Source organism: Phodopus roborovskii, unplaced genomic scaffold, assembly GCF_943737965.1.
Source record: "Phodopus roborovskii unplaced genomic scaffold, PHOROB, whole genome shotgun sequence".
Lineage (NCBI taxonomy): Eukaryota > Metazoa > Chordata > Mammalia > Rodentia > Cricetidae > Phodopus > Phodopus roborovskii.
The window spans coordinates 360,487-382,349 of NW_026125902.1; the positions used below are offsets into that span (position 1 = coordinate 360,487).

The 21,863-nt window shown below is 41.6% G+C and overlaps 1 protein-coding gene across 3 annotated transcripts in view; it reads left to right on the forward strand.

The window, feature by feature from the left end:
• Phka1 (phosphorylase kinase regulatory subunit alpha 1) overlaps positions 1–20,161 on the forward strand; it is a 141,177-nt gene extending 121,016 nt beyond the window's left edge. For all 3 annotated transcript variants that reach the window (XM_051178933.1, XM_051178934.1, XM_051178935.1), the window contains 2 exons: positions 18,457–18,657; positions 19,352–20,161. In XM_051178933.1, coding sequence (XP_051034890.1) covers positions 18,457–18,657; positions 19,352–19,525 — 375 coding nt within the window. In that variant the 3' untranslated portion in view covers positions 19,526–20,161. The remainder of the gene's footprint in view (positions 1–18,456; positions 18,658–19,351) is intronic.
• Positions 20,162–21,863: the final 1,702 nt, after the last annotated feature.

A 21,863-nucleotide genomic window follows, 5' to 3' on the forward strand; every position in this document is an offset into this window, starting at 1 on the left:
TAGCTTCTTGTGCTCGGCAGTGGTGTTGCACGGCTTTCATCTCAGCATTCAGGAGGCAGGGGCAGACAGATGTGTGTGAGTTCGAGGCCAGCCTGCTCTACAGAGCTAGTTTCAGGACAATGAAGGTTGTTACACAAAGAAACCCTGTCTCAAAAAACCAAAACAACAACAAAAAATAATAGCTTCTTGTAATGGTTAATTAAGGTTTTTCTATGTGAGACTGAGAGTCAGAGAAGGCAAAGGAGGTACATGTGTTAAGAATGAATGGCTTCTTACATTCTCCCATCTCTTTCACCCCAACCTTTCTATAATAGGATACTTGTAGACCTGTTCTGATCTTGACCTTGACTTTTATGTTAGAGCAGTGGTTCTCAGCCTTCCTAATGCTTTGACTCTTCAATACAGTTCCTCATGTTGTGGTGACCCCCCCCCAACCACACAGTTATTTTGTTGCTGCTTTATTAACTGTAATTTTGCTAGTTATGAATCATAAATTAAATATCTGGTATGTAACTCCTGTGAAAGGGTCATTTGACTCCTGTAGAAGGATGTTTTGGGCTTCCAGTCCCCAAATAATGACATGGAGGCTTATTATAAATTATGAATGCTCAGCTTTAGTTTAGACTTGTCCCACAAGCTTTTATAAATTATGTTAACCTTACATTTAACTTACATTTACTCATTTCTCTTCATCTATGTTTTACTTCAGGGCCTTTTATCTTTCTTTCATTTTGTATGTCCTGCTTTCCTGGTTCTTCTGTGGCTGATTGGCTACTACCTGCCTGGCTGGTACTAAGCATCTCCTCTCTTTCTCCCTCATTCTCTCTCTCTCTCTCTCTCTCTCTCTCTCTCTCTCTCTCTCTCTCTCTCTCTCTCTCCCTCTTCCTCTCCCTTCCCTCCTTCCCTTCCTCCTTCCCCCTCTCTCTTCCTCTCCCTCCCTCTCTCCTTCTCCCTCCCTCTTTCTATCTCTCCCTAACTCCCTCTCTCTCTTCCTCCCTGCCTCTCTCTCCCTCCCTGCCTCCCTCCCATCTCAAGCCAAGATTCCTACTACTTATTCTCTCTGTCTGCCAGCTCCATCTATCCCTCTACTGCCTAGATATTAATGATTCAGCTTCTTACTAGACCAGTCAGGTGCCTTAGGCAGGCAAAGCAACACACATTTACATCATTAAATAAATGCAGCATGAACAAATATGACACACCTTTACATAGTTAAACTCATATTCCACAACAGACCCTCAAAAGATGTTGCCACTCACAGGTTGAGAAACTGTATTATAGTAACTTCCTTTTCCAACTTGGTGAATTAGAGTTTCCAGAGAGGAAATCTGAGCATTTGTACTTTTTTCATCTCTAAACTAACACTGATAAATAATCATGGTTGGAAAACATCGCCACATAACACAGATAATGATTATCAGATTTTTTTATTGATTTGTACTAACAAGCTAGGACTAACTAATGAGTTTAGAAAGGATTAAATTCTCAAAAACTGGTATTATTGCAATATCAGCTGGGTGTGCCAGTACTGAATACTGAGTGTTTTAGACCTTTACTGTTGCATGCGGTAAACACCAGGGTGCCTATGTATTTAAACATGTACATTCTGTTCATTTAAATAGTATTGACATATTAATAGTAATAATGTAAACCTTTGAGAGTCTTCAAAGAATTTTCACATTTTTTAAATTTGATTTTCAGTCCAACTTTGTAAGATACCCAAGAAAACAATGTTTTTCTCAGTTTATAGATAAGGAAACAAACTTAGAGATTGATTATCCAAAGTCATTTTACTCCTGACATAAGTTTTGAACCCATCTTTAGATTCCAAATCTATTTGGTTCTATAAAGTATAAAGTCAATACTACTTTAACAAAAAATATTTCTCAATCTACTTTACCCCAAAATAAGTGAACTTCAAATTTTTAAACGTGAATGGGTGTTTTCCCTGCATGGATTTTCCACCACATGCATGCCTGGCTCCTGTGGAAGAAAGAAGGGGTTAGACCTCCTGGAACTACAGTTATGGATAGTTGTGAGCCGCCATATGGGTGATGTGAATTGAACGCAGGTCTTCTGGAAGAGCAGTCAGTGCTCTTAGCCACTGAGCCATCTCTCCAGCCCCATAACCACATTTATTTATTTATTTATTTATTTATTTATTTATTTATTTATTTCATTTCTATATTATTGTTTATATATTTTTTTCTTGTTTTTCCCTTTTTAATTTAAATTTGAAACAAAATTGTTTTACTCATCAATTCCAGTTCCTGCACCCTTCCATCCTCCCCATCACCCCCACCAAACCCCAGCCCATTCTTTTTGTGCTCCCCAAGGAGCACAAACTTCCATGGGGAGTCTTCAAAGTCTGTCATATCATTTGAGGCAGGGCCTAGGGCCTCCCCCCATGTGTCTAGGCTGACAAAGTATCCCTCTATGTGTAATGGATTCCCAAAGTCCATTCATATACTAGGAATAAAGACTGATCCATTATTAGAGGCCCTATAGACTGCCTTGTCCTCCTAACTAACACCCACATTCAGGGGGTCTGGGTTGGTCCTACGCTGGTTTCCCAGCTATCAGATGGGGGTGCATGAGCTCCCCCTTGTTCAGGTCAGAAGTTTCTGTGGGTTTCTCTAGCCTGGTCTTGACCCCTTTGCTCATCACTCCTCCCTCTCTACAACTGGATTCTAGGAGTTTGGCTAGTGTTTGGCTGTGGGTGTCTGCTTCTACTTCCATCAGCTACTGGATGAAGGTTCTATAATGGCATATAAGGTAGTAATCTCATTATATGGGAAGGGCATTAAAGGTAGATTCTCCACTATTGCTTAGATTGTTCATTGGGTTCATACTTGTAGGTCACTGGACATTTCCCTAATGCCAGATTTCTCCTTAAATCTATAATGGCTCCCTCTATTATGGTATCTCATTTCTTGTTCTCCTCTATTCTTCCCCTGACTCATTCTTCCTGTTCCCTTATACCCACTTCTCCCCCTTCTCTTTCTCCTAACTCCCTCTCTCTTCCCTCCAGGCACCCAATTTGCTCAGGAGACCTTGTCCCTTTGCCCTTCTCCAGGGGACCATGGATGTGTCTCTCTTAGGGTCCTCCTTGTTTCCTAGCTTTTCTAGCGGTGTGAATTGTAGGCTGGTAAACCTTTGCTCTATGTCTAAAGTCCATATATGAGTGAGTACATACCATGTTCCTCTTTTTGTGACTGGGTTACCTCATTCAGGATGGTTTCTTCTAGTGCCATCCATTTGCCTGCGAATTTCAGAATTCCATTATGTTTTTCCGCTGAGTGGTACTCCATTGTGTAAATGTACATTTCTTCATCCAGTCTTCAGTTGAGGGGCATCTAGGTTGCTTCCAGGTTCTGGTTATTACAAATAATGCTGCTATGAACATAGTTGAACATATGTCCTTGTTGTATGAATGTGTACCTTTTGGGTATATACCTAAGAGGGGAATTACTGGATCTTGAAGTAGACTAATTCCCATTTTCCTGAGTAATCACCATACTGATTTCCAAAGTGGCTGTACAAGTTTGCACTCCCACCAGCAGTGAAGGAATGTGCCCCTTTCTCCACATCCTCTCCAGCATAAACTGTCTTTGGAATTTTTTATTTTATACATTCTGAAAGGAGTAAGATGGTATCTCAGAGTTGTTTTGATTTGCATTTCCCTGATGGCTAAGGAAGTTGAGCACTTTTGTAAGTGTCTTTCAGCCATTTTAGATTCCTCCTTTGAAAATTCTCTATTTAGTTCTGTACCCCACTTTTTAATTAGATTATTTGGTGTTTTGGTAACTAGCTTCTTGAGTTCTTTGTATATTTTGGAAATCAGCCCTCTGTCAGATGTGGGGTTGGTGAATATCTTTTCCCATTCTGTGGACTGCTGTTTTGTCTTGTTGACTGTGTCCTTTGCCTTACAGAGGCTTCTCAGTTTTAAGAGGTTCCATTTATTAATTGTCTTCTCAGTGTCCGTGCTCTTGGAGTTATGTTCAGGAAGTGATCTCCTGTACCAATTCCTTCAAGGGTACCTCCCACTTTCTCTTCTAAGAGGTTCAGTGTGGCTGGGTTTATGTTGAGGCCTTTGATCCATTTGGACTTAAGTTTTGTGCATGGTGGTAGAGATGGATCTATCTGTAGTCTTCTACACACCAGCATCCAGTTATGCCAGCACCATTTGTTGAAGATGCTTTCTTTTTTCCATTTTATAAGTTTAGCTTCTTTGTCAAAAATCTGATGTTCATAGGTGTGTGGGTTAATATCAGGGTTTTCAATTAAATTTCATTGGTCTACCTCTCTATTTTTGTGCCAATACCAGGCTATTTTCAGAACTATAGCTCTGTAGTAGAGCTTAAAGTCAGGAATGGTGATGCCTCCTGAAGTTCTTTTATTGTATAGGATTGTTTTGGCTATCCTGGGTCTTTTGTTTTTCCATATAAAGTTGATTATTATCCTTTCAAGGTCGGTGAAGAATTGTGGTGGGATTTTAATGGGGATTGCATTGAATCTGTAGATTGCTTATGGCAAGATTGTCACTTTTACTATGTTGAACCTACCTATCCAAGAGCATGGGAGAGCTTTCCATTTTCTGGTATCTTCTTTAATTTCTTTCTTTAAAGACTAAAAGTTCTTATTATATAAGTGTTTCACTTGTTTGGTTAGCGTTGCCCCCAAGATATTTTATGTTGTTTGTGGCTATTCTAAAGGGTGATGTTTCTCTGATTTCTTTTTTCAGCCCCTTTTTCAGCTATATATATTAGGGCTACTGATTTTTTTTTAAGTTCTTATTATATAAGTGTTTCACTTGTTTGGTTAGCGTTGCCCCCAAGATATTTTATGTTGTTTGTGGCTATTCTAAAGGGTGATGTTTCTCTGATTTCTTTTTTCAGCCCCTTTTTCAGCTATATATATTAGGGCTACTGATTTTTTTTTAAGTTAGTCTTATACCCTCCCACTTTGCTGAAGGTGTTTATCAACTATAGGCGTTCCTTGGTAGAGTTTTCCGGTCACTTATGTAAACTACCATATCATCTGCAAATACTGAAAGTTTGAATTCTTCCTTTCCAATTTGTATCCCCTTGATCTCCTTTTGTTGTCTTATTGTTCTAGCTAGTAATTCAAGTACAGTATTGAAGAGATATGGAGAGAGTGGGCAGCCTTGCCTTGTTCCTGATTTTAGAGGAATCACATTGAGTTTCTCTCCATTTAGTTTGGTGTTAGCTGTTGCTTTGCTGTATGTTGCTTTAATTATGTTTAGGTATGTTCCTGTTATCCCTGATCTCTCCAAGACCTTTATCATGAAGGGGTATTGGATTTCGTCAAAGGCTTTTTCAGCATCTAGTAAGATGATAATGTGGTTTTTCTTTTTCAATTTGTTTATAGGGTGGATTACGTTGATGGAGTTTCATATGTTGAACCATCCCTGCATCACTGGGATGAAGGCTGCTTGGTCATGAAGGAAGATTTCTCTGATGTGTTCTTGGATTTGATTTGCCAGTATTTTATTGAGTATTTTTGCATCAATGTTCATGAGGGATATTGTTCTGCAATTCTCTTTATTAGTTGTGTCTGTGTGTGGCTTGGGTACTAAGGTAGCCTTGTAGAAAGAGTTTGTCAATGAGCATTCTGCTTCTATTGCATGGAACACTTTGAGGAGTATTAGTATTAGCTGTTCTGTGAATTTCTGGTAGAATTCTGAACTGAAGCCATCTGGCCCTGCGCTTTTTTTGGTTGGGAGAATTTTGATGACTGCTTCTGTTTCATTAGGGGTTATTGGTCTATTTAAATTGCTTATTTGGTCTTGATTTAATTTTGGTAAGTGACATCTAACCAGAAAATTGTTCATTTCCATTAAATTTTTTAATTTTGTGAAGTACAGGTTTTCAAAGTATGACCTGAAGATTCTCTGTGTTTCCTCTGTGTCTGTTGTTACATCTCCCTTTTCATTTACGATTTTGTTAATTTGAATGTTTTCTCTTTGCTTTTTGGTTAGTTTGGATAAAGGTTTGTCTATCTTGTTGATGTTCTCAAAGAACCAGCTCTTTGTTACATTGATTCTTTGTATTGTTTTCCTAGTTTCTACCTTAAAGATTTCAGCCCTCAATCTGATTATTTCCTGGCATCTACTCCTCTGGGGTGAGTTTGCTTCTTTTTATTCTAGAGCTTTCAATTGTGCTGTTAATTCTCTAGTATGACTGTTCTCCAGTTTCTTCATGTGGGCACTTAGGGCTATGAAGTTTCCTCTTAGCACTGCTTTCAAAGTGTGCCAAAGTTTGGGTATGTTGTGTCTTCGTTCTCATTCAATTCTAGGAAGTCTTTAATTTCTTTCTTTATTTCTTCCTTGACCCTGGAATGGTGCAATAGTGTTCAATTTCCATGAGTTTGCAGGGTTTCTGCAATTTGTGTTGTTGTTGAAGTCTAACTTTAAAGCATGGTGGTCTGCTAAGATATAGGGGGTCATTCCAATTTTTTGTACCTGTTGAGGTTTACTGTATGTGGTTGGTTTTAGAGAGGTTCCATATGATGCTTAGAAGAACGTATATTATTTTGTGTTTGGATGGATTGTTCTATAAATTTCTGTTAAACCCAATTGGGTCATAACTTCTGTTAATTCCTTTGTTTCTTTGTTAAGCTTTGTCTGGTAAATCTGTCTAGTGTTGAGAGTGGCATGTTTAAATTTCCCACTATGAGTGTGTGAGATTTTATGTGAGGTTGGAGTTTTAGTAATGCTTCTTTTACAAATGTGGGTTCCTTTGTATTTGGGGCATAGATGTTCAGAATTAAGACTTCGTCTTGATGGATTTCTCCTGTGATGAATAAGAAATGACTTTGTCTCTTTTGATTGATTTTAGTTTAAAGTCTAATTTGTTAGATATAAGTATTTCTACACCTGTTTGTTTCTTGGGTCCATTTGATTAGAAAGTCTTTTCCAACCCTTAACTCTGAGGTAACATCTGTCTTTGGAGTTCAGGTGTGTTTCTTGTATGCAGCAGAAGGATAGATTCTGTCTTTATATTCATTCTCCTCTTTTTCACTTTTTAAATTATTTTTTTTCTTATTTTACCTATCGATCCCAGTTCACTCTCCCTCCCTCACTCCCTCCCATGTACCCTAACCCCTCCTATCCCATTCCCCCCCTACTCCACAGGGAGTGTGATGACTTCCAGGAGGGATCAACAAATTTTGTCAAGTCATTTGGAGTAGGAACTAGGACCTCCCTCCTGCCTCTAGGCTACAGGAGTATCCCTCCATGGGGAATGTGCTCCCAAAGTCCTTTTGTGCACCAGGAATACATCCTGGTTCCACTGTCAGAGGTCCCTTAGACTTCACAGGCCTTCTAACTGAGACCCATGTTAAGGGGGTGTATCGTGGTTAAATAAGGATCAGGATAAACAAAAGGATCAGGATAAACAAATAGGCCGAATAGATGTTTATTCAGGGAGAAATAACTTACAAACTAGACAGATGAACACCAGGAAATTCAACCCGATCCTCTTCTGTCCGAGTCACGCCAGAAAGAGAGCGCCTTTCCTGGCCCCCTCTGACCTCCTTCCACAGGTCACTCCGCCCATGGCTCCACCCCCCAATGGGCGTGGTCAGTGCCACAGAACTATCTCACTACAGGGGTGTGAGTCAGTCCAATGCTGGAATCCCAGCTATCAGTCTGGGGGCCCATTAGCTCTGCCTTGTTCAGGTCAGCTGTTTCTGTGGATTTCTGTAGCCTGGTCTTGTCCTCCCTCTGTGCAACTGGATTCCAGGAGTTTGGCTCAGTGTTTAGCTGTGGGTGTTTGCTTCTGTTTCCAACAGCTACTAGATGAGGGCTCCATGATGGTGGATAAATTAGTCATCAATCTCATTATCAGAGAAGGGTATTTAATGTAGCCTTTCCACTGTTGCTCAAATTGTTAGTTGGGGTCATCTTCATTGGTCTCTGGACATTTCTCTAGGATCAGATTTCTCTTTAAACCTGTAATGGCTCCCTCTATTATGATATCTCTCTTTTTGTATTGTTTTTGTTTTTTATTTTTGCTCTCATCTATTCCTTCCCTGACTCAATCTTCCTAATCCCACATGCTCTCCTCTCCTTTCTTGACCCCCAGGACTTCAACCTAGAACCCAAAAACCTAAGAAGGGAATGGGAGCAAGAGGCGTGGGGGAAATGACCACAAGATGGGATTCTGATCAAGTGGAAAACTTTATTTTTATGCCTGGAGCTTATATAGTCAGCAGAGCAAGGATGTAGGAAAGGGGGCAGGGGAGGTAAGAAGAATAGTTGAGGACCAGGTATTCTTGCAAGCAGAATATAGAAAATCACAAAGAATGGATTTTGACATGGGTGGAAAGATCAGGAGTTATGAGAACAAGAAAGGTTACTATGGTGATGGGGCTAGTGGTTATATGCTAGGGTGGTCTTGCTAAATAGGCCTAGTTACTAAATCATCAAACCTTTGTGGAATAACTGAAGGCTCTAAATGTACAGTCAAGAGAAACAGCCAGAGTTCAGGCAAATTTCATTCCATAACTGATCATAGATCGAGCCTCAGTTTCCAACATATTCCAAAATTTTACATCACAGGGGGACAGTGGCCTGGACAGGCAATAGGGACTTTATACTGGATCCCCTTTAAGCAACCTCTTGGGGCCTCAAGAGCGGGACTGTTCTTTTTATGGGGGATGAGAGTATGCAACATCAACCTCAATGCATGCAGGCATGTTCCTCAGAAGGTGAGGCCTTCCTGCAATACCATCCAGGTCTGCACCTCTGAAGCTGGCTGAAGGGGTAGAGGGCTTGTTCCATTTCAGGGGGAACAGCCCAAGCCTATTGGCTATTGTGGGATTTGGGTCATTCTCCTCTGAGGCCAGTTTTTGTAGTGAATCTGTATAGGCCATGTGGCAGACTCTACTTGCTGTTTGATAAAAGCTACTAATTTATGAAAGGCCCATGAAAGGAGACCAAAAGCAGGATTCCTATAAGAGGCCCAAGCAGGGAAGGGAGTAAAGTACTTAACCAAGGAGATATAGAGAACCAATTTTGATACCAGGATTCCTGTCATTCTCGAACCTTTTGGCATTCTTCTAATCTTTCTCTAATCCTAGCCATTCTGTCTTTGATGATTCCTGAGCTGTTAACATAAAAGCAACATTCTTCCTTGAGTGCAACACAAAGGCCTCCCTGCTGCAGAAAAAGTAAGTCGAGTCCTCATAAATTTTGGAGGACTACCTCAGTCAGGGACTGTATGTAGCTGATCTGATTCTGAAGTTCCTCAACATCTCTCTCTATGGTAGCACTTCGCTCTGAATAGCTAGACTGACCTATAATAAGGGAGGATATCCCGGTGCCTGCGCCTACCTCCTAGTCCTAAGAGGACAGCGGTAGTAACTCTAGTAATGGGTTCCCTGCGGGAGCATATAAGGGGAGGTGTTTCCTTGGGTCTGTTCCCAGAAGTGAAAGAACTCATCAGGGTGATAGTAAGTTGGGCGAGGGACAATCTGTACAAGGGTGCAGAAGCCAACATCAGAGAAATAATGAGTAGATAGGCAAGGGGTGAGTCCATCAAGACAAGCCCACCAGGTATCATTGAGAGAAATAACTTAATGATCATAAGTATTAAGAATTATTGTGGGTATATGAGGGTGGTAGAGGGGGTGAGTCAGTGAGGTAAGTCAGAGTCCTGAGCCAAAAAACTTGCTGCAGGGTGAGACTGGCTACTAAAGCAGGTTTCCAACCACAATAATTAGAGTGATTGGTGATATAAAAGGATGCAGAAATAGCATTTCCTTCTTAGAAGGGTGGGGAGGAATGATAGATAGCAAAGCCAACAACGAGTTTTGGAGTAGTGGAATTTAGCACGAGGAAGGTCTGGTTGAGGAGGGTCACAATGATGTCCTGGGATTTGTGCATGTGGGTATCTGGACTGTGCATGTGGGGATCTGGATTGTAGTCCTGTGGGGGAGTAAGATTAGGTGGTCTGGTGCTATCGGTTTTGGATGTGAGCTTGTTGAGGGAGTATGGGTGATGTGGCAGCTGTCCCCCCCACTAACATTAGCAACAGTGGGGACCAATAGCAACAGTGGGGGTGTAAATGGGGGTTTCTTTGAGAAGCTTAATTGAGAAGGTGATTCCCTCATCACATCCCTCTTTATAAAGGCAAAAGCCCCAGGTTTATCCTCAATACCAATTAGGGGTATGATAGCCAGGAGTAGTAAAGGTAATTTTAAGAGGATTACACCAGCCTTTTGTGGGAGAGGATGTATGGCATTCCTCAGGGACCTGGATAGTGTAAATTGATTCATATATTTACTAATGTAGGAATAGGTGTTATGAGGGTATCCAGAAGTGACTATGATGTGATCCCAACTGGAGGAGGGTTTCCAATAGGTATCACCTGTGGTTTCACAGCCCGTTTTTGCCGTAATAATCAGAGCTGTCTCTGCATTTATGTAGGAGGCTGTGGTCCCTACAGGGGCCCGAGCATACATAAATCTCTGCATGACTACTGGGAGCAGCGTAGACAGAGCCCTCAAAGTTGATGGGTAGTGCGGGCTGACTGACCAAAGAGGCCCTCAGTATCCCATGGAGCAGCAGCACTTAAGGCTAATTTGCATAGTTCAAGGTTAAGTTGTTTAGGCCACCAAGGGATATTGTGGACACTAGAAGCAGACCAGACTATGTCTCCTCTTTCAGAGAGGACCACCCAAGTATAGTTCCAAGGGCTGTGGCGGCTCAGGCCCTTTAAGGAAGGCCTTCCAGGAAGGGTGACAGCATGGGGCTGAAAGGAGTTCAAGAGAAAATAGAAAATGGGCAAGAGGGAGTTAAACATCTAATCCAGGTGAAGTTTGCCAAGCCAATGGCTGAGTCTTCATCTCCGTCGTCATTCTTAGGAGCTCCCGTCTGGACGTCAGGTCATTAGAGGGGATGGTGGTAACTTGTTTAACAAGCCTCTCAGGCAGCCATCTGGGGGCATCATGTTGTTGATCATAAATGCAGGCTGAGCCTCATCCCCAAATTAGGATGGGGTCTGGGCCATTCCAAGTGTCAGTAAGAGGATCTCTCCACTTTGCTAAAGCATGTAACTTGGTTATGGCTGGCTGCCAGAGGTGATCAGCTGCGGAGAGGCCATCTTGATTCATCGTTAGGAAGTTAAGGACAAAGAGGGCATGGTGTAACATGGCTATGAAATTGTTATTTCCAAGAGGCAAGGTAGAGGCCTTAAGTATATTGAGAGTGTCTTTAAGGAGCTTGTTGGCTCATTGTACAATACCTTGTCCCTAAGGATTATAAGGATACCTGTGACATGGGAAATGTGTAAAGACATACAAAATTGTTTAAATTTAGTCTGTTTTTAGCTTGGAGGGCTTATCCAGAGTGCTCATAGCAGCTATCATATGTGAAATAAGATCTTTAGATGCCTCTCTTGATTGCAGAGATGCAAAAATGAAACCACCGAAGGTGTCAACAGTGATATGAACAAACTTTAGCCTTCCAAAGGCAGGAATATGGGTAACATCCATCTGCCAGAGTGCATTTGGGACTAGGCCTCAGGGTTTGACCCCTAGATGTGGGACAGGCAGAAGGGATACATAGCCAGAACAGGCTTTAACAATTTCCCTGGCCTGATCACGAGTGATCTTGAAGGCTAGGCAAAGGGTTTGTGCATTTAGATGGTGTAGCTTGTGGGCAGCCTTAGCATCAAGAGTATCTTGTTGGCACAATGACATTAAGAAGGTGAATTTAGCATTAGGCAACATATGGGTGGCAAGGTCAGCCAGGTCATTGCCCTTGCTTAGAGGTCCCAGTAAGTTAGAATGTGCACGCAAATGGCCAATAAAGAATGAATCTGTCCCAAGCCTAATCAAATTCTGTATTTGACAAAAAAGTTTGGCAGCATTAGAGGAGGTTTTAATACAGGAAGCAGTTCCCAGTAGAGGAACGGATTTGGCAATATAAGCACTATCAGTTAAAAGAAGTATTTTTAAGAATAAATTCCTGTTTAATAGCAAAAAGCTCAACCAATTGAGCTAAATTATAGGGGGTCTGATAGGTATGAGTCTTGCCATTAACAACTAGGGCAGTTTGTCCACTCGATGATCCATCTGAAAAAAAAAAAAAACAATTGTAGGTGTCTCTAGTGGACACAGAGAAGTCCATTTGGGAAAAGCCAAGGGATGAATTCGAGCAAATTGAATCAAGGGGTCATCTGGATAATGATTGTCAATTTGTCCTGGGAAGGTGAGTCATGAAATGGCCCAACCTTCTGAGGTCTGAAGTAGCCAATTAACCTGACCTGCAGTGTAAGGGACAATAATGAAATCAGGTTCCTTACCATAATATTGTTTTGCTTATTTTCTACCTTTAAGAATGAGGGAGGATACCAACTCTGGGTAGAGTACTACAACTCTAGTAGGGGAGAGACAGACAATGTGACCCACAGAAGGGGAGGTCCCTCAGGTGTTCCAGTATCATCCTTTTGCCAAAACACTCCTGTAGGGCCAATAGGGGTGGTGCAGACAATACAAAACAAAGGCTGAGAAACATGGACCTGAAACGTAGCCTGATTGGTGATGGCTGTATTAATGAGGGAAATGACTTCTAGGGTTGTAGGGGTTAATTTACAGGGTGAGAGGGGATGAGAGTCACCATTTAACAAATCACAGAGGGACTTAAGAACATCAGGGGGAAGCGTTAGGTATGGCCTAAAAAATTGAAGTTTCCCTAAAAGCTGTTGGGGAGCATGTATCGTGGTGAGGGAGGAGAGATGAATCTCTAGCTCGGGAGTTAATATCTGTTGTTTTTTTTTAATTCGTACCCCAGATACATGTAGGGGTCACTTAGTTGGATCTTTTCAGGGACAATAGTGAGCCCAAAATTTGTAAATGAGGCCTGTAAATCCTGGACACATTAAAAGCTTTCTTCTTTGGTGGGGCAGGCCAATAAGACATCATCCATGTAGTGGAGGATGTATGCTAATGGCCATTTGTTCTAGATGGGCTGAATTGCATGAGCCACAAATTTATGAGCCAGGGTACACCATTGGTATCTTAACATGGGTCGTTGAATATTGACTTGAGGAAGGCTGAAGGCAAAGTAAGGCCAGACCTCAGGATGAAGGGGGATAGTAAAGAAGCAATCTTGTAAATCCTTGGGGAATGGCACTGGGGGAAGGTATCCCAGGTTGAAGAGCGCCCATGGGCATCATGACCTTATTTATAGCTGAAGGATTCTCCATTTTCCAGATTTTTTTTAATAACAAAAATAGGAGTATTCCATGGAGAATTAGAGGGGACAATCCTGCCTACAGCCTATACTACCTGAGTGGCTGCAGCCAGTTTTTCTGAACTTAGAGGCCACTGGTCCACCCAGACTGGGTTTTAGGTATTCCATGAAATCTTATCAGTGTGAAGCTGAGGTCAAGGTGTCTGGGGCACAGGAGGAGCAGTAGCCATCAGGAAAAATGGTGACCAAGGCCAAATCTGTCCATTTTAATTGTGGGCTGTATGGGTTCCCATCGTCCCTAGGAGTGTTTGCCCAGACCCTGTCCTGGCAGAAAGCGTCAGGCAAGCATCTGTTTGGTGACCATCTCATTAGGGGAGCACACGATGACATTCATTTGTGAAAGAATATCTCGCCCCCCAAAGGTTAATGGGCTGGCCAGGAATAATGAAAGGTTGAATTTGTCCCTGGTTTCCTTCCTCATCCTGCCAGGTGAGGACCTTAGAGCTTTGTTTGGGATTAGAATCCTGGCCAATTCCATGAAAATGGGTGAGTGTATCTGTGATAGGCCAGGCCAATGGCCAGTGTGATTTCCGAAATCACAGAAGCGTCAGCCTGAGAATCTAAAAGACCTGTGAAGGACTTGCCATTCAGACATAGAGTGAGTGTGGACCGAGAGGCAGTAATTTCTTTGACCCAATAAACATCAAGTAGGGGAGCCTACTTGATCTTAATCTCTGTTGTGCTTTTTAAATTTTGAATTAATGTGGGTTAGGGGCAATGTAATAAGCTGAGCAAGCTTTTGTCCTTTAAGAAGGGAATGGATCCCTTGTACAGCCTGAACTAGAATTTAAATTTCTGTTTGTGCGCCTGGGTCAACAATACCTGGGAAAACCTGGAGCTCCTTTAAGGTGGTGGAAGCACGTCCCAGGATCAGCCCAAAAGTGTTTGGGGGAAGGGGGCCAAAAACTCCTTTGGATAGGGTGAGGATTCTGTCCTCAGGGGTTGGCGGCAGGACCAAGGTCCAGTCCTGGACTGTCCCTGCTCCCTCTCCATAACTCTGTGACATGTTTGTATTCTGGGGAAATGGGGTAGGGTTGCTGCCTGGGAAGGCTGGTATCGACCCATTTGCCCTGGGGATCGAGGTCAGGGGGTCCCGAGGCTGCCCCTGTCTGAAATTTCCCTGCCCCCTAGGCTGGAGCAGGCGGCCCTGAATATCTGTTTTGGAGTGGTATTCGTTTTTTCCAATGCCGCCCATGCATGCAGCACGGACAGAGAGTACAGAGTACGGAAGCCAAGACTGTGGAGCGGGTAACTGATTAGGGGTCATCTGCTGCAGCTGCCAGAAGGAGCCAGCTCATCAGGAGTCTCCTCTGTAACCTCTGTGTGCTCTTCCACTACATCTTCAAGGGCCTCTCGTGGGACCTGATGGCCACTTCTGAGCGAAAGTGAAAATGCTAGAAGTGGCTGTTTACTTTTGGGCTTAGGCAGTCAGGAGAAAGGGGAAGTTAATTTAGAGAGCTGGAGGACTAAATCCCTAAGTTTGGTCAGAAGCTGAATCTGCTGTTCTCTATAGTTAATAATAGTTTTTAAGGTGTCTATATTATAAATAGTCTGAGATCGGTGTGTAGCGATCTCGTCATGAAGAAAAATTAAATCCTGGAGCTTTGATTTTGGGGCAATACTGTACCCGGTGTGGAGGGTCGTCGAGAAGAGTGTTTGGCGGGGGCCTGATTCTAAGGAGGGTGTGGAGGATTTTTTATTCTCATTGGCGAGTATTGGTAGTCTGCTTCCTATTTCAGAATTACAGTGGGAAATCCGCTGGAGGATTTTTTTTCTCCCTCTTTTATCAAATCTTGAAGGGCAGGACAGTGATTATTAACCCGCAGAATGTCATTAATAAGATTCCAGTAGCTAAATGCACTAACAGGGACCTTTTTAGGTCTGAAAGTTTCATAGTAATATTGCATGTAATTGTCTACTCTGGCTCATTTATTTTCATTGATCGTTCCTTCCTGTGGAAACAATGGAGAAATGTCTCCAATGAAGAGAAAAATTTTCTTTTTCCCCCCCACATTTAAATTCCCTTTTACTGATGTACACACAGCACAAATACTTTAAAGATGCCTAGTTTACATTATTGTAGCTTAAGTGCTTCTATCCTAAGATAGTATTTTCTTTTAACAGGATTTTCTGATAGGTAACCTATTTGCAAAACACATAAGAATGATTTTTTAAAACTTCTTTCTGTCTTCTTAAAAGAAACTTAAAAGTATACCACATATTCCCTCGAGGCCCTTGTTGTTTATCACAACATAATCTTAAAGATTAATTTTTATGCTGGAAATTTCAAGTGATGATTGCCAATGTGAAAAGTTTGTTTCCAAATTTAGAGTCCTTTATGAAAAATTATTGTGAAATAAGTTCATAGTATTTGTGGTCTTTCTCATGGTGCCTCATGTGACATTCGAGGAAAATTTTCTTTAGGTGTTTTTTATTAACCTGATCCCCTCACGTCTTGAGAGATTCTTTGATCTCAGAAAGAAACAAATCTTCCTTGCTAAGTTCTTGCCCCATTACTCACCTATGCTTCAGATGTTGTTCATGAACCAGAAGACTCTATCAAAGGCAGGGTCAGGCGATCCATGAGTCATGAGTCATTCTCCTCTGAGGCCTTCGATGACCATGTCGCAGAGGCCTCACTCCAGGGACAGCTTGTCCCCTAATGAACACTGAAGTCCTCCTCCCTGGGTCTTCGAGCCACTTTGGGTGGACACCAGTTGCCTCGACCCATGTGACTTCAACCTAGAACCCCAAATCCCAAGAAGAGAATGGGAGCAAGAGACACTGGGGAATTGACCACAAGATAGGATTCTGATCAAGTGGCAAACTTTATTTTTATGCCTGGAGCTTATATAGTCAGCAGAGCAAGGATGTAGGAAAGGGGGCAGGGGAGGTAAGAAGACTAGTTGAGGACCAGGTATTCTTGCAAGCAGAATATAGAAAATCACAAAGAATGGATTTTGACATGGGTGGAAAGATCAGGAGTTATGAGAACAAGAAAGGTTACTATGGTGATGGGGCTAGTGGTTATATGCTAGGGTGGTCTTGCTAAATAGGCCTAGTTACTAAATCATCAAACCTTTGTGGAATAACTGAAGGCTCTAAATGTAGAGCCAAGAAAAAGCCAGAGTTCAGGCAAAGTTCATTCCATAACTGATTATAGATTCAGCCTCAGTTTCCAACACTCTCTTCCCCTTCTCTTTCTCCTAACTCCCTCTCCACTCGCTGCCTCCCCACTCATATCCATTTTTTTAGCTTGTATCTTTTTATAGGTGAGTTAAAACCATTAAATATTGAGGGATATTAGTGACCATTGATTGTTAATTCTTGTTTGTTTTGGATTTGGTGATGGTGGTGATACAGTGTGGGTTACCCCCAATTTTTCTTTTGGCCATTGGTAAAGTGGGGTTATCTATTGCCTAGGTTTTTGTGGGTATAGTTAATTTCTTTGGGTTGAAAATTTTCTTCCAGAACTTTTTGTAAGGCTGGATTAGTTGATGTGTATTGTTTAAGTCTGATTTTGTCATGGAATATCTTGGTTTTTCCATCAATAGTGATAGTCTCAGATGGCATCCTTGATCTCTTAGTGTTGGCCTTCTATCCAGGAACTTTTGGCCTTCAGAGTTTCCATGAAGAAGTCAGGTGTAATTCTGATAGATTTGCTTTTATATGTTACTTGGCCTTTTTCCTTTGCTGTTCTTAATATTCTTCTTTTATTCTGCATGTTTGGTGTTTTTATTATTACGTGGCAAGGGGACTTTCTTTTGTGGTCTACTCTATTTAGTGTTCTGTAAGCTTCTTGTACTTTCATTGACAAGCCTTTCTTTAGGTTAGGAAAGTTTTCTTCTATGATTTTGTTCAATATATTTTCTGTACCTTTGAGATGGGTTTCTTCACCTTCTTCTATACCTATTATTCTTAGGTTTGGCCTTTTCATGGTATCCCATATTTCCTGGATATTTTGTGTCAGGGATTTGTTGGATTTAAGATTTTCTTTTTTTCGATGAATCTATTTCTCCTAATGTATCTTCAATGCCTGAGATTCTCCCTTCCATCTCTTATATTCTGTGGGTTATGCTTGCATCTGTAGTTCCTGATCATTTACCTAACTTTTCTATTTCAGCATCCCCTCAGATTGTGTTATTTATTGTCTCTATTTCAGCTTTCAAACCTTGCACTGTTTGAATTATTTCTTGTAATTTTTGTCTTGTTTTTCCCTCCATTTCTTGATTTAGATTTTTTTCCCATTCCTTTAAGGGATTTTCCCATTTCCTCTTTGATGGTCTCTATCATCATCATAAAGTTGTTTTTAAGATCATTCTCTTCTGCTTCATCTGTTTTGGGATGTTCAGGCCTTGCTGGTGTAGAGTTCCTAGACCCTGGAGGTATCGTATTGATCTTTCTGTTGTTGACTGTTTTCTTATACTGTCCTCTACCCATCTCTTCTTCCAGTATGTCCTGGTAGGGTCTCTCCCTCTTCTGGTGGCTACGGGACCAAGGTTCTCTTCCAGTGGGTGCAAGCAGGCCTAATACACTAATGGTTCTCCTACTCCAGTGGGTGGTGGCGGGACTTCTCCCATATTTGGAGGCTGGACCAGGACACTGGCAGACTCCAGATGGGACGGTCTGATAGGGTGGTCTCCCCGGCATGCAGTCCTCAGGATGCCCAGAGCAGGGCACCAGAAGGCAGGCCAGAAAACAACCACATTTCTTAAGGTCCATCTTAGACTAACAATAGCTATTTCATATAATTATACTAATCATAGTGTTTTCTCTAGTCAGGGTCATTAGATTTAGTCTTATAAATGGTGTCATAAAGCCTCATGTAGTTGCTATAACACATAATCACTTATGCATTCATTGCCATGATTAGGTTGTATCAAGTTTTGCATGTTTGACTAATACTACCATAAACATTCATACACATGAAACTTTCCTTCTCTGGATTATTTTCTTAGGACAAACTCCCAGAAATAATAATTGGGGTTAGAGGGCATTGACATCTTATGACTCTTGTTATGCATTACCAGATTGTGCTTGCAAAACAAATGAACCAGTTTACACCATTCCAGTTACAGGGCTTTTTACTGCTTTTCAAAGAAAGGGTTTGATGTTCTTGGGTAGTGGGATTCTTGAAAGTTATTGTCCCCCCCCTTTTTTTTTTTTTATCACAGATGACCCCAGGCGAGATTAAATTTTCTGTCCATGTAGAGTCTGTTCTGAATCGTGTACCCCAGCCTGAGTACCGCCAACTTCTGGTTGAAGCCATCCTTGTCCTTACCATGCTGGCAGATATTGAAATTCACAGCATTGGAAGCATCATTGCTGTGGAAAAAATAGTACATATTGCCAATGATTTGTTCCTTCAAGAACAGGTAGGTTGCCTAATGTGATGCACACCTGTAGCTATAGTACCCAGGAGTTGTAGGCAGGAGGATTGGAAATTGAAAGCCAGCCTCAGCTACCTAGTAAGCTTAAGACCAGATTGGGTTACATGAGACCCAAAATATACAACAGATGCTTCCTTCTCAGCCACTCTGAGAGAAGACAAAAGTATCCAAGATTTTCTAAACAGTCCTAGTTTTAAGTGCTCTAGAATGTTATAATACATTTTAGGCATAGACTCTAGATTTGGAATGTCTACAGTCTTTTTGAATTAAGGTGGAAAGAAATAAAACCAAATAGAATATGAAGGAATAAAAGACAAACTCATTTGTACTAGAAGGTGGAAGTCCCAATGTAGTCTGCTAGGGTTATCTCCAAGTGCTAACATTATTTTGGCTATTAACAGACATGAATCATTTAATCAGCTATTAATTGATATTTAATTTTCAAAAATGCTCTAAAATAGATAATTCTAAACAGTAATTAAAATAATTTAGGGAGTCTAGTATCAAATGTCATGCATAGAAATTCATATGTATCCTTCATAGCATTGGTCCCCTTCTACTTAAATAGCCAAAGAACTAGCTATAGGACAGAAGCTCTGAAGTATACTAATTAGAGTTTGACTTAGGATTAGTAACTTTTCCTTCTCACTGTGTTTTTCCATCTTTTAAAACCAAATAGAAAACCCTCGGCGCAGATGATGTCATGTTGGCCAAGGATCCTGCATCTGGCATCTGCACTCTTCTGTATGATAGTGCACCCAGTGGCAGATTTGGCACCATGACCTACCTCTCCAAGGCAGCTGCCACCTATGTGCAGGAGTTTCTGCCACACAGCCTCTGTGCCATGCAGTGAGGGCTGTGGGTTCTGGCTGCTGGAAGCCTTTCAACATGTGGTCCCTGTGTTGTTTGGTTCGCATGGAACTGAAATGTTAGCACCTGACCACTCCCCATGCCCCTTTCCTGCCCATCCCTCCCAAGAAGAGAGAACTTCACTGATAATCTCACTACTTTCGAAGAATCCTTACTTGGAAACTTGCCTCCAGTGTGAAGGTTCAACCAGTCTACAATCACTATCCCTACTTCTTTTATGGTTCGGAAAATTCTGCATGTGTTTTTACTCTGTGGAGCTGTTACCAGCTTAATTTTCTAACACCTATTGGGGAGCAGGTATTAATAAGTTATTCTGAAGCCTGGTTTTCTTATTTCTGGATTTTCTTTCTTCTTTTTGTGTGTATGAGTGGTAGGTCTTGATTGGGCCATTATTTCAAGAGCATAGATGCTAAGTTGTTGGATTTTTATGCTGCTTGTAAATTGGAAATGTCTACTTTAAGTGCCTTTACTTAGGAAAAGCCAGCAGCAGTCATGGCTTCCTTTTTCACTTTGAGTGGTGAAATATTTTCTTTGTAGAAGTATTGCTATTTGCTGTTGTCCTTTCTGTATCTGCCCATTGCCTACTTTGTGGTGAAATATTAAAAAATGTAAGCTCACATGTAAGTTTAAGAATTTCTGTGTTAACACTTGAAGTGACATTTTATGGGGACTGATGCTACTAGGCACATATTTGAGAACACATGGAATTAATTAGAGAAATGGAACCAGGGGCCCAATTCTAGAGAAGAAGGGAAAGGAGAGAAGTTGTGTAGGTGTGCTTTATACACAGGAAGGCGAGAGCCCACCACAGGTAGGTAGGGTGCTTGCGGACAGCCTTAAACACAAAATCCTTGCCTCTGAGGCATAACCCACATACAACACAGAGAGTAACGAAAGCCTGTCTTGAGCAGAGAGAAATCCAGCAGTGTGGATTTCTGTGACTGCTCTACCAGTCACCCCTTTCCTGAACTTTCATTCTCCGTCTTACCTATTCACACCCCACCACACCCAAGCATCCCTTCTTAGCTCCCTCCTTTCCCACATCTATTCCTCCCTTCTTTCACTTACATTTGTTTTCACTTCTTAATTCAAGTACTTATATCCTTTAATCTTGGTATTTGCAGCCAAATATCTATTGTTATACATATCTCTGTGTTTGTAGTAGTTAAATAATTAAGTTCTTTAGGTGTGTGTATCTGTCTATTTCTACATTTAATGGATTGGACAAACATGTAGGTAATATTGCAAACTAAGCCTGGTCATATTCACTACTAATCTGAGAACTTGAGAGGCTGAGGCAGGAGGATCATGAGTTCAAAGCCAGCCTGGGCAAGCTCCAGGCAAGCCTGAGTATGCCACCCTGGCACAAAAACATTTCAAAGCATGTTGTGTGTGAGAGAGCCATCCAGCTTGTGTTAGGCTGACACACAAAGGGTTCATGTATATATAGCCTGGTTTCACAGAGGCTTCTCCTAACTTTCCTTGATTCTACTAAGATAATTTCCTATTTAACTCCTCTTTCCCTCAAAATTTTAAGGGTTTTCTTCCAGAACAGTGATGAGTATGATGGGGCCAGCGAGCTCAAAACAGTCACAGAATCAGGTATAGTTTTCTGAGCACACTAGCTAAGCGCAGTGAGTTAGCAAACTGGTGGTAAAAAGAAGCAAAGGGCAGGTTGTCCACCTTTTCCCTCTTACCAGCCATGGGAACACACAATGAGTAGCTTTCTGAGTGCTTGGTTTTCTGGTCACTTTTGAGGAGAACATACAATCTGTTTTGTAACCCGTTTGTCTTTTCATAGCCTGTAAGTATACCCTGTTCACAGGAAGCACACTCAGCTGCCACTCCTTCTGGGACCTTTTTTTCTTGGATTGATTCTGATGCCTGCATTTGTCTGGGGTTACTGACTTGTGTGTCCATGTAATGCCCAGTAGGTGGTATTTAATCATTTAATTTCTAAAGTAACTTTTCACAAAACATTACTGGTGTTTTGTCCTTCCCCCCACCCCACTTCCCCACCCCCACCCCCACCCCTCGAGACAGGGTTTCTCTATGTAACGGCTCTGGCTGTTTTGGAACTCCCTCTGTAGACCAGGCTGGCCTCAAGCTTACAGAGATCCTCCTGCCTCTGCCTCCTGAGTGCTGGGATTAAAGGCGTGTGCCACCACCACCTGTTAAGGTATTTTGTTCATCTTAAGAGAGTTAATATGAAGATAAAAACAGGCTGAAACGTTTTCAAAGCACATAATGCTTTGAAGTTAGAAGAAAGAACAAGAATTTCCTATGTCTGGTGTCACTGCACAAAACCTTATGTATGTTTT